The following is a 13,658-nucleotide window of genomic DNA, read 5'->3' as shown; positions in this document are numbered from 1 at the left end:
TCTTTACAGCAGTGAATAAATACATAAATTCAGGTACTGTTTGTGGTCTACACACAAGTCCAGTGAGTGAGAACAAAATCAAAAGGCTAGTTGTGGATCTCAGCTGTCAAGGCTATTTTATTCACTTAAACACTGGATGAAGTGATTACTTTCTCTTTAATACAGATGATGCCAATGTATTTTTCAATGAGTCCGCTAGCAATAATAACGTTACCTGCTTGACAGATAGTAATGTCACAAGGGACACGACCGCTGTCACAGTGAAACCACAACAGCTTGAAGTGGTCTAATTTGGCACGGTCTCCCTCTTACGCTAATAGTAGTAAGGCTTTCCTCTGTGTATACTTATCCTTACAAGTGCAATTTTAGCTGTATTTGTGTCCCATTCAAAAATTGCTCTTGAGAAATTTTATGTTTATTGTCCCCTACTGTTAGACGAAATGTACGCCCTTGGAGCCGACAGTGCTGCATTTCAAGTCAGAACCGGCCCGAATTGCTATCTGGGTGTATGCATGGCTTGCAGCGCTTAAGTTAAAGGGTTAGTTCACCCCAAAATGAAAATTCTGTCATTAATTACTCACCCATATGTCGTTTCAAACCCGTAAGACCTTCGTTCATCTTCGAAACTCAAATTAAGATATTTTTGATGGAATCTGAGGGCTGTTCTGTGTCAGCTGCTTCATGCCCGATCTGTTTCATGTTGTTGTGATTTGATCTGAACCGAAACAGTGTATCAGCGTGACGCAGCTGACACAGAACAGCATACGTCCAGCGGATATTCTCCAAAATGGCACCAGGGTGATGCGGAGGAGACAAATTGTCAGAAAGAAAAAAAAAAAAAATTTATTTTTTTGTGCACAAAAAGTATTCTCGACTTTAATGACAGAATTTTCATTTTTGGATGAACTAACCCTTTAATGAGGTGCTAGCTGTCGGATATATGTTCATCTTTAGATTTTTATTTATGTATATTCACAAACCCTCTATATCTCTCTCACACTGATATAATTTTACAATCCCTCTCTCTCTCTCTCTCTCTCGATTTAAATTTTTTTTCTTTCAGAATTGTGAGATATAAATTTGCAATTGTCAATTATACTCCAATTCTGAGGTGGGAAAAAGCCCCACTTGTTTCAGATTTGCGACTTTATATCACGCAATTTTGATTTTATATGTATTTTATATCAAATATCTATTTTATATCAAATGTGATTATATCACGCAATTCTGGAGGGAAAAAAAGCCAGTATAGCCAAATGTAAATAGCCGGATTGTCTAAAATTTTGCAAAATTTTAGAAGTTTAGCAATTAAAAAAAAATTGCTAAATTTGCATTTAAGCACCCAGTTTGCACTTGTCTTTTTTAAATTCATAAGCTTACATTTACAAAATGAGCATACGCTACAATAAGCCCTTTTAATGAAAGTAATAGGTCAGTGTTTAATAAAAATGTCAATGAAATGAAAATGTTTATAATGAAATCCGAAAAAAAAAAATGTTTAAGAGATTGTTATACATATTTTATAATGTCACAAATAATAATTTCAAGGTTTAGTGGGTTTTATATGATTCTTAGCGGAGCTATGGAAGGCGGACAGGGCCAATAGTCCTAAAACATTTAAACAGTTTTCACTGCGTTCATTTAGTATGTGTAAAGCTACACAGTTTTACCCTATTAAGAGATGAATTTGAACATGTCTCTCAATGCATTATCTCTCATGAAGAATTATAACCTCTGATGTTTGCATAAGTGCATACCAGTGTACCATTGGAACATTCTTCATGAATGACATGTTTGTACACCTATAGCAACATACCATCTAGTTGTATATGCAAATATTGTCTAAAATACCGCACTTTCATTGGCTGCTGTGCGTTTTGTTACGTTGCGTCAAATTTCACATGTTCCATGTAAAGACGTTTGGTCCTGTTCCCCTTCCATATGGAGCCCAGCAGAGCAGAACCAGTTGCGCATTGCAGCCGGGCAACAGAAGACAACAACCTGCTCATCAGACCAGTGGATTTAATACAGACAAGAGTATCTCACGAGTCAGAAGCAACAGGTAAGCGATTATATTCTCTTTTTAACTGATGTAATTCATATATATATATATATATATATATTTATATATATATATAGTATTGTAATATATATATATATATATATATATATTGTAAGACACTCTGGTTTGTATTCAGTGTATTCTAATAAAAAACTTTTAAAATGGGAAAAATATGGTCACCGTGATTTTGGCAAGTAAGACATGTTCTTGGATCTTGAATCTTTTGATGATCCTGGAACATTAATCTCCAAAAATATAGAATTAACCTAATTCCTACCCCTAAACCTAGCCCTACCAATAATTTATTCCTAAAATCAGTGTGAAATGTTAGCTGATTAACAAGGGTGTAGAAGCACCTAACCCTGATTGTAAGCCTAAAACAGATATTTCCTGAAAAGTTATATCTCAATTCTGATTGGTTGATTAAGGATGTTGATCCAGGAGCATGTTGTACTTGGTGAAATCACGCTCACCGAAAAATATATAGACTTAATTCTATATTCTGTAGATGATGAGCTGATTAAGGCCCCGTTTACACTATTGTGTTTTCGTTTTAGAATGAAAACGATCCTCGTCTACACTGGCGTTTCTGCTGCTTTTCAGAAACGATCTCCGTCTACACTACACAACCGAAAACGCATGTCACATGACCATTCATGCAGGTACAACCATAGATATGCTTATACTTTGAGTAATTCTCAACATGCACAACAGTGAAAGATAATTTATTGTTTTATGATTTTATTAATTCGATTTTTTTTTATTGTTTCGTGAGTAAGATTGTTTAATAGTTGTTAAATCCTATCAACAACTGAAAATAATTGCATTATTTCAATATTAAGTTCATATAAATCTATAATTTTTATTATTTTACAGTTCCGTTCATTTACACTAGCATAATCTCATTAATAAATCAAAGTCTTTTTCCTGCTAAAATTATTTGACTAATGAATAATTGAGTACAACAATCTTATTTTTAAAACCAAAAAGTCCTTTGAGATATTTTCATCAGCCTTCATCATTCATCTTAGTAATTTGTTGGCTTTCTTTTTAATATTGTGCAGCTTGTGTTTCACGTGATTAAACCAATGTGAATATTTTACCAGAATGGATTGTCATTTCTCTTTTTAAGATGCAAAATGAACTAAATGACCCTGAATCACTACTCTGCCAACCTCACTTCGGACTACTGCATGCTCCTGCCGTATTACATATGCTCAGGATGGTGCTACATCCTCTCCTACCTGCTCGTGCTGCTGCTGTGTGTGATGGGGAACGGACTCGTCTGCCTGGTGGTCATCAAGAACCGCCACATGCGTTCAGCCATTGATCTCTTCATCCTGAACCTGGCCATTAGTGACCTGCTGGTGGGCATCTTCTGTGTGCCCACCACACTGATTGACAGCCTTATCTCAGGTCAGTGGGCCATCATCTTCATCAGCATTACCATATAAGCAGAAGTCACCATAGATTTAGTGGTGAACGGAAATTACAGAAGATATATTTGTTGTGTTCCCATTTGATCCAATAGCATAGGATAAAATCAGCTACAGGGTGGGGGAAAATGTTTCATGTTAAGTGATCTAATTTTGAGCAGTAAGAAGCAAGAAGTGTTTTAAAGTTTGTTGTTTTGTAGAACAACACAGTTATATAAGATATGAGTATCAGGGTGCAAGGGCTCTTTCAACGCTGCTTGTGGCTTTAATTTTAAGCAAAAACTGATGGAACAAAAAGCAAAAAATTTGATGGAACAGCTCCATTGCATTCAGATTTCTTTCCTTGATTTCTTCACAGGTTGGCCTTTTAGTCAGATCACCTGCACTATGATCAACATGATCCAAGGCATGTCAGTGTCTCTGTCTTCACCCTGGTTGCTATAGCAGTGGACAGGTAATGATTAGTAATAAGTTAACATCTCTAAACACGCACACATACAACACACACACACACACACACACACACACACACACACACACACACACACACATACACATACATATACATATATATATATATATATATATATATATATATATATATATATAAACACAGCATGAGAGAGAGAGAGAAATGAGAAGGGCTATGGTGCTTTTTAGGGTTAAAAATCATGGAAGAGCACAGCATGTAATTTATTGTAATGCGTGCACTCAGGGGATACAAAACATTGCTGGTGGAAAATAGCCAACCTCAAAAAGCATTTCTATATAATTTCAATCTTTCTGTACTATTATATGCATAGCAAAGAGGGCTACATGGTTACGCACAGTGCCAATATCTGTAATTCTGTTACATGTTTGTGTTATTTGAACATCACAACCCAGTGGTGTTACTTTACTGGTGTAAAGTGGAAATGGTGTTTGGAAAATTTGTTAGATGCCATTGTTTGGATATATTCTGCTGATATTTTAGACATTTCATGCTGATGTTGTTGCTTTTCTACCTGATCAATAAAAGGAATTCTGTGCAGATGCAAACCACACATAATTCAAATCTAATGGGATTCATTAATACCTCAAATTGTAAGTGAAACTTTACAATACCTGCCCTCGCTGGGTCTCATAAGCATTCTATACACCTGCATTGCTACCAAACTATCCAACAGCCTACATGAGAATCGAGTCAGATCCAAAAGGAGAATGAAAGTCATCAAGATGGTCATCATGGTTGCCATTCTCTTGGTCTCTTGGCTACCGCTTTGGGCTTTGATGCTTCTCACGGTCTATCAGGATCTGAACCGCTAACAGATTGACTTCTTGAGCAGCTATCTTTTTCCCGTAGCTCATTAGCTGGCATTCTTTAATTGTGGTGTTAGTCTGATCATCTATGGCTTCTTCAACGAGAACAACACTGTGGCCTGTGACTCCTGTAGATCTTTCATGTTGGAAATGCATCACACACACACTTTTTTCTCCCACCTCCTATCAGAATTCTCCTTGAGGACAAGAACAGAATTGTAGATTCAGAGTTATTGGTGCCTGGATGGAGTGAATGGTGCAGTCAAGGGCTTTACATATCAGGAGAAAGCTGTAGCATTCCCAGTTTGCTTGAAATGGTGTCACACCAGTTCATTCTACAATTCTGCTTGATGTATTTCAGGGCCTTCAACCAAAATTAGCATATCCAAGAGTAGATGGTCTCATTTAGTGGTTTAATTGAGATTTTACACCGGGCGCAATTCCTTTCAGACACAGAGAACTGGATGTATCACACATGTCTGGGAATGAATAAAGTGCCTCAAGTATATACTTGGACCAAATATTTATTTCATGAATTTACCTTAAATTAAATTAAATTAAATGTGTGCTTTTCTGGCCAGTAAATGTGTAAAGTGTAAAGACACTAATGGAAACAGAAGGTCAGCAAACTTTCATGTACGTGATAATGTGTGGTTATGAGGAAGGTATATTGTGCTCATTATTAAAGATTGAGGTGGCGTGTTGAAGGGAAATGCGCAGAAAAAAGAATGTTCACATATAATGTGTTGCACTTTTATATGTGGTGACACCGTGTCACTATTCTTACAGTATATAAACAGAATTCTTATGTCAGAATTCATATTATGTATTCTTATGTCAGTTCAGGTCTTGCTGCCCTCCTTTAAAATTCACTTCAGAAAGTTTTATTACCTTAGAAAGCACCAGATATTATTTTGCTGATATGTTTATAATGCACACCTTTATACAAGTTCTAGGAATCTGAAGAAAAACATTACCTGACTGGAAAATGAAGTAATTTGCTCCGTTTTTTGTACCATGTGACTTGTAAAACAAGCATCCATTTTCACTCTTGGGCATGTCATTTAGAAGGCTTGTCATGTAGGGCTGTTCCAAATAGAAATGCTCAAAAATAACCTCTTCACAGGGCCTTTCAAAATGAACTGCTAGACACAGGTCCAAAGATTCTTTGTGTTTAAATCACAATCCCTGAAATAAAAATGGCACAAAAGCTGTCTGGGCCAGTACCCCTTCAGAATATACAACTTTGTACAATTTATTTACCCCAAAACGGGATGCATATTAGTACCTTAAAAGTGCATATTAGTGCCTTTTTAAAAGATACCACCCCAGTGACAGCTTTTGTAACATTATTTGGTGTACATCTGCACCACTTTACAAAGTGTAATGTAATTTAAACCAGGCAGCCTGGGCACGTCCTGATTTTGCTGAGTTAAATGTGTTCCTAAGTCAACATATTTTGTTGACCCTGGAACAACATTTTAATCAAAAAATTTAGTCTTGACCATATCCCTACACCTAAACCTAACCTTAACCATGAGTAATCCCTAAAATCAGAGCCTAAACTTCACAAAAACTATAAACTGCTTCTTCAAATCTGATTGGTTAATCACAATTTTGCTCCAGGGTCAACAAAGATGTTGATCCAGGAACATGTTGCACTTGGTAAAATCAGGTTCTGTAAAAAAATAAAAAATAAAAAAAAATGTTGTGACAAGCCATGATCTGTTTCAAAAAATGTCTTTAATTGTTATTATGAACTTTTAAAAACTATTTTGAACCCATAAATTGTTGTTTTTGTACTTGGGAATTGCTTGTGGTTTACTGGCTCCTATTCTATTTAATGCATTTTTGTGTTTCACACTGAGATTTCAAATCAGCAGCTAATAGAAAAGGACAACATATGCTCAATGTAAGACTTATAGAACAATTCCATCAATGTCCTATTTATATTGAATGATCTTAATTTTCTTCAGCAGAATAGACGTTGCTGTCCCTTTTTACATAATACCTCTGTGTTCACATAAAAACAAAATCTGTTATCAGTAGTGGTCCCCAGATATTTATAACTATCCACACATTCTACCTTTTCACCCCTAATAAGGGTAGCCTGGGAAGAATGTGGTTTTGTTCTAAAGTCAATAATCATATCTTTTGTCTTAGACACATTCACTTGCAAACAAGCATCATCACACCATTTAACAAGTCATCAACAACCCGACCATGACATATTTCGTTATTTTCCAAGAGACTCATGATGAATGTATCATCAGCACACTTTAAAAGACACCTATTTCTGTGTTTACTTATACAATCATTTGTCTATAAAATATATAGTAAAGGAGACAAAACACAGCCTTGAGGAGTTCCTGTAGCTTTTATCTGTTTCCACAATTTAGGGACTCTCTGGAGAGCAAACTGAAAAATACATTATTTTCTCTTTAATACAGATGATGCCAATGTATTTTTCGATGAGTCCGCTATTTAAGCAACAATAACATTACCTCCTTGACAGATAGTAATGTCTGGACCACAACAACATGAAATTGTTTAATTTGGTACAGTCTCCCTACCGTAAAAGTAGTAAAGCTTTCCTCTGTGTATACTTATCCTTACAAGTACAATTTTAGCTGTATTATTTGTGTCCCCTAAAAATTGCTCTTGAGAAATTTTATGTTTATTGCATAATAACCTTCAACTTCAAATTTCAAATCACACCAGAAAAGCATTTATTTTTAATAAAAATGAATGAAATAATCAAAAAGTTGAAAATAAAGTATCAGGTAGGGTTAGGGTAGGTGTAGGGATTGTTCCAATAAGGTGGCGCCCATTTAATAATTTTTATTAAAATTAAAATTTACACTCAAGTTATTATTGCATACTGTTTTATAATGTATTACAATACTGAGGTGCAGATAATTGCCACTATTTGCAATAAGTATTAAAATAGCAGAAATTCCTGCTATTTTAACAGTGTAAATAGAATCTATAGCTATTTGCATTGTGTAAACAGCATATCGCTAAAAAATACTGCTATTTTCACTTAGTGTAAATAGAATCCATTCAAATGAGATATAATTTATTATTATTACTAAAACGTGATAGGGTAAAAGGAAACGAAAAAAAAGGTCAGAACTCCTATTATGATGTATATGTTTTGAGGTGCACTCTTGTCATAAATGAATCTATTACTGTTCCTACATAATTTGAAACAAAAAACAGTGGTAAAATATCTATTTAGGAGTCTTAGACCTTTCCAGCGATATATAGTTTGTCATGACTAGATTTTACTGTATAGTAGCATAGAATATAGTATAGAAGTAAACTTATGCCAACGGGATGGTGACAGTTAAGGGATTAAAAAATGTGGTAAAACATTTTTAAAAACCATACTTTTTGATATTTATTGTTTGTACTGTCTGACAAATACTGATAGTAATATTGTTCCGTTTATACCAGATTCTTTCTAGTTTTTAATAATGTGATATTTAGGGAATTGCATTGAATGCAGTTAGGGTCAATTTGACCCGCTCCATCAAAATCCTACCCAGAAATCGAACACAGGCCTAATACAAGGGTTAAACTGACAGAGTGCGTCTGCCTCCCAAACAATGTTAGGTAGATTATTCAAGAGTTTGGGCGCTAGATAGGAAAAGGATCTGCCGCCCTCGATTATGATATTCTGTCTAGGTGTTATCAAATTTTGTGTTATCAAAGTTTGTGAACGCAGCAGATGTGGAGGACTATAATGCAATAAGAGCTCACTCAAATACTGAGGTGCTAAACCATTCAGGGCTTTATAAGTAATTAGCAAGATTTTAAAATCTATACAGTGTTTAATAGGGAGCCACTGCAGTTGACAGAACCGGGCTGCTGCATTTTGGATCAGCTGGAGTTTTAAACCCAATAAAGCGTTACAATAATCTAAACTTGAGGTCATGAACGCATGAATTAACAATTCTGCATTTTCCATTGAGAGCATATGTCATGATTTAGACATATTTTTTAGATGGAAAAACGTGGCTTTCGAAGGAAAGATTGATATTAAATAGCACACCTAGGTTTCTAACTGATGACGAAGAATTGACAGAGCAGCCATCAAGTGTTAGACAGTGTTCTAGGTCTTTGTAAAAATGTACAATCAGATACTCAGACATTTTTTTTGGCCGGGTTTTAAAAAAGTATTAGTCGAATACTGTCGCACTTGTTACACAAGTCAGTTGGCTGGAAAACCGAATCAAGTAATTTCCCCTGCTCCACTCGTACCTATTCCAGTGATCAGTGAACCATTCGAACATGTTATTGTTGACTGTCTGTCTTTTGCCGAAAACAAAATCTGGAAACTAATTTCTTCTCACCATTATGTTGCTACTCGCTTTACAGAGAAGCTATACCACTTCACAAAATTACAGTTGTGATTAAGTCCCTCATTAAATTTTTCTCCACATTCTGGCTTCCCAAGGTTGTTCAAACCGACCTAGCAACAAATCAAAAATTCTGATTAGGCTACGTCATCGGTGCCTGTTCCCACAGAATTTGGCTACTTTAACACTGTTGCCTTGGGTTGTTTTCATGTCCGCGAGTTGAAGAGACCCCAATAACGTGATATTTAGCTCCTGGAATGCAAATATAAAAGGGAACCCCGCCAAAAATCATGTATTTTACCCCCCAGAACAGAATTTTTATGGGGGACCCCCCTCGAAAACGGATTGGGCTAGTTTAGTGCTAGTTTTGAGTAGCAATTGGTTTTGTTGAGAAAAGATTTTGTTGTGAAAACCTGGCTGGCAACCCTGCAGGTGTGATTCCTCAGGACACAATTGATATCTGTCAGCTAGTAGGGATATCTTATGATTGGTATTCCAAGTACAATATATTGTTACTGTATGTGGAATAAAATTTAAGATCATTTGTTAAAATATAATCTTTTTGATTTTAGACACAACAGCATTACTGCTGCTGCTCTGGAGTGAAACGCACGACCCTGCGCGTTCGCATTCTCCCACACAGATGGGCTCTGGACGCTTAGCCCACTGACCTCCGATCTGTGTATGTTTGTAAGCTTGATGCTGGCCCGAGTCCCGGGTATGTGAGCGAATCACTGGACTAGAATAAAGACCCTGAATAGACAAAGCCTCACTTCTCTTAACCCTCCTTCCCAGGAGCTCCCATTTTCCCAAGTCCCTCCAAACTCCCACCGCAACCCGCAGCTCTCTGATAGCTCCAGGTCCACATCTACAGTACATCCGCATTCATTCCTGTCATGAATTCCCTGTGGACATATTTGCTTATGCTCAATCTTTGGCTTTTATTAACGATCGCATTGAAAGTGGATTCAAACTATCACACAGGTCCTGGAGACAGCGATGAAGCTGACTACAAGGACCCATGCAAAGCTGGTAATATGATACACAGTGATTCTAAACTTTATAAATCAAGAATTTTAGTTTTTTTGTTGATGTTATTTTGTTTTGTTTAATGATGTATTATTTTATTTTAGTTATTTAGTTAGCTTTGTTTTGGATAAAATATGTGATGTTTTGTTTTGGTTAAAGTTGTTTTGTTTTGGTTAAAGCTGTGTTATTTTTTCATTTTCAGTTTTGGTTAACATTTTTTTTTTTGTTAAATTCTACGTTGCTTTGTGTTATTTTGTTGTGTTGTTGTGCTGTGTTGTTTGTGTTGCTTTGTTTTGTTTAACTGTGTACTGCATGACAGCATGAGATCAGGGGTGTATTCCAGAAAGCACGGTTAACTTACCGTCAGCTATACGTACCTCTGTGCACTTTTTGCACCGTACCTTACTGCACGTTTTGCTGCAGTTTCAAAGAGAAATGTCCACTGAGTTGCACTAAAACACTGGTTCAATTCGTGAAATCTGGCATGTTTTTATTATGTTGAAATGGGTACATATTGCTGTGTTTTTATTATGTTGCTTGTGGTACGTATTGCGGCGGTTCAGAATTCAAATATCCATGGACTGTCTCTAAAAGTTATTGCTCTATTGTGTTGGTAATATGCCCTACACCAAATCCAACCCTAAACCTACCTGATAGTGTTAACAAATGCAAAACTGATATAAAAACGCATTTGTTGATGCAGCCGTGCAATTTCAACTTCCTTTTATGTAGATTTGAACTGCTTTGTCAAACTGTGGTTAAACGGAATTCGAACCGGAGCTCCTCGCCTCTCAAGTAACTTACGTCGCCTTACTCCATGAACTACCGAACAAACCTAACGCCTCTGAAAACCCATAGATATGAAGCTGGATATGTGCGATGCTAACATTCAAAAGCATCAGTTTTCAAATCTCCCAATATTATGATATTGTTTTGAAATCATAATATGATATTCTTCAAGTAATTGTGCGAAAATTACGCTTTATTAATCGAACATTTGAACAGTCATTAATCGAACAGTCGCTGGGGTATTTTTTAAGCAATAGCAAAAAAAAACATTATTGATTTTTCTTTTATGCCAAAAATCATTAGGATATTAAGTAAAGATCATGTTCCATGAAGATATTTTGTAAATTTCCTACTGTAAATATATCAAAACTTAATTTTTGATTAGTAACATGCATTGCTAAGAATTCATTTGGAAAACTTCAAAGGCGATTTTCTCAGTATTTAGATTTTTTTTGCACCATCAAATTCCAGATTTTCAAATAGTTGTATATCTGCCAAATATTGTCCGATCTTTATAAACCATACATCAATAGAAAGCTTATTTATTCAGCTTTCAGATGATGTATAAATTTCATATAAAATTCATGTTTGCAAGAATAGTTTGTTTACCTAATCAGCAGTTATTTTTAGTTGTGAAAGTCTTCACTTCTCCCTTCACTCATGGAAAATGTTTTAATATACAGACAGATACTTTGCTTCGAAGATGGCCATGGCTTAAAGATTAAAGTTTTAGCGAATAAAGGATTGAAGACCAAATAAACAAGACAGTTAACACAGAAGTTGTAGGTTTTAACACAAAGTGGAATTTTTTCAAGACGCGGTAGAGTTGCTAGAACAAATTTGTTCTATTAAGGTGCCCTTGAGAAAATTGCACTTTTGGTCAGTGCAGAGTGACCATCCAGGCAATTATTGCTCTGGAAAGATTAGGTGGACAGACGAAAGTCACTTTTTCTGGATGTTGTTGCTAGTCTGTGGTTTCTTTTCACCATCTCCCTGAATCCTGACCAGCCTGTATGGGAGTGACTTGATTAAAAATCAAGAGTTGAGACTGGCATACAAGTTGTGACTTCAGAGAGCTAGAGTGACTTTAACCTTACGATCCCAGATTTAGTTTCTGGGGACCTGTGCACAGGTCTTAAGGTGTTTCCCTCGTCAGTTGTAGAGGGTTGCATAATGCTTAAGAAGTTCACCTGGTGATGTGTTCTCACTCTCTGTTTTAGCTGCTTTTCTGGGCGACATAGCCTTAGATGAGGAGGACCTGCGCCTGCTTAAAGCCAGCTATATGGATGCTAAGAAGAATGACTCTTCTAACTTCTCTATACCTGATTCAGGTGAGAATGGTTGCGAAACACACACTGCTGCTACCATGCAATCATATTCAGTGCTACGTGATAACTGAGTACATGTAATCTGTATTGCGTAATTATTTAATTTAAAATAAAAATTTAATAGCATATTAGCATGTTACACTTCTAACATGTTACACTTCATGTTGTTTAAAACCCAGAATGGAGTAGATTTTTTTTTCTCTTTTCATTTTTTGATCAATATGGTACAAAATAATGCTGTTCTATGCAATGAGTTACTTCAAAAGTGATCTAAAAGTAATCCAAAAATAATCAGGTTATATTATAATTAGGGCTGTCAATCGATTAAAACATTTAATTTAATCAACATAAGCATGGACAAATATGGATGCTTTATGAAAATGTGCTAACTATTAGTGAAACCATAAAGACTAGACATGTTTCAAAGGTCATGTTTTTTAAATAATTTGTTCATGTCTATTAGACAAATGAAAAAAGAACAGAAATACCAGGGTCCCATTACTTCTCTTTCTTTGTACTTTTCTTACACAAGCCTGATTACATTGTTGCACGACAGAGCAGCTCACTTCTTTTATTTTTATACTTTCTTTTATATTTTGTCTGAAGTATTGTCTTTGCCCTAGCTAACAGATCCTCAGGTAATGGAAATGGCAATGCAAAGGACGACCCAGTTTTGGCTGGTCAAAGGCTCCTACGCAGACGGAGAGCAGCCACAGCCAGACCTGAGAGAGTTTGGCCAGATGGCATAATACCCTATGTTATCAGTAGCAACTTCAGCGGTAAGCGGTAATTGTTTTCGGTAATTGTTTTCTTAAAATATCAAAGTGTTATCTAGATGACCTTAGTTTTTTTTAATATATATATAAACTAAACCCTTGTAGGAAGCCAGCGAGCCATTTTCAAGCAGGCCATGCGTCACTGGGAGAAACACACTTGTGTGACATTCATTGAAAGAAGCACAGAAGAGAGCTACATCGTCTTTACTATCCGGCCATGTGGGTAAGTTCACGTCCTGTCTGTCTCTGGGGAGAGACAACTGTTGCTCACCAATAATGTCCCTCCACACATATTGATTATTCCAGTTTCTCCCTCAGTCCCTGATGCACAGAAACACACCTCCCTGCCAGCATTCAAAAGCTCCAATCTTTTCAGCAGTTTTCTTTATTTGGGTTTCTATAGGCATCAACAGCACAAACAAGTTTTCTTCTAGAGCAAATCTGGCTCCCTGTAGAGAGTGCTACAGTGTGGTTTGTGTCTTTTTCTGGGTGATGCTCTTTTTTTCTGATGGTGCTTTTTCTGATTTTATTGCACCTTTTATTAAATCACTGTGAATTGCAAATTACAACACATT

At 36.0% G+C, this 13,658-nt stretch overlaps 1 protein-coding gene across 8 annotated transcripts in view; it reads left to right on the top strand.

Annotated features, from left to right (window-relative positions):
• LOC109110675 (bone morphogenetic protein 1-like) overlaps positions 1–13,658 on the top strand; it is a 34,106-nt gene that overhangs the window by 4,750 nt on the left and 15,698 nt on the right. For 2 of the 8 annotated variants that reach the window (XM_042733042.1, XM_042733039.1), the window contains exons 3-7: positions 1,948–2,062; positions 3,195–3,478; positions 12,200–12,310; positions 12,931–13,086; positions 13,189–13,306. In XM_042733042.1, the coding sequence (XP_042588976.1) occupies positions 3,211–3,478; positions 12,200–12,310; positions 12,931–13,086; positions 13,189–13,306 (653 nt within the window). In that variant the 5' untranslated portion in view covers positions 1,948–2,062; positions 3,195–3,210. Of the gene's footprint in view, positions 1–1,947; positions 2,063–2,665; positions 2,725–3,194; positions 3,479–3,856; positions 3,953–9,772; positions 10,194–12,199; positions 12,311–12,930; positions 13,087–13,188; positions 13,307–13,658 lie in introns of those variants that run through there. The other 6 variants (XM_042733040.1, XM_042733041.1, XM_042733045.1 and 3 more) reach the window with 6 other exon arrangements.

Source organism: Cyprinus carpio, chromosome B10, assembly GCF_018340385.1.
Source record: "Cyprinus carpio isolate SPL01 chromosome B10, ASM1834038v1, whole genome shotgun sequence".
NCBI classification, from domain to species: Eukaryota; Metazoa; Chordata; class Actinopteri; order Cypriniformes; family Cyprinidae; genus Cyprinus; species Cyprinus carpio.
The sequence above is the reverse complement of the archived record's forward strand: the minus strand, read 5'-3'. Positions and strand labels throughout refer to the sequence as shown.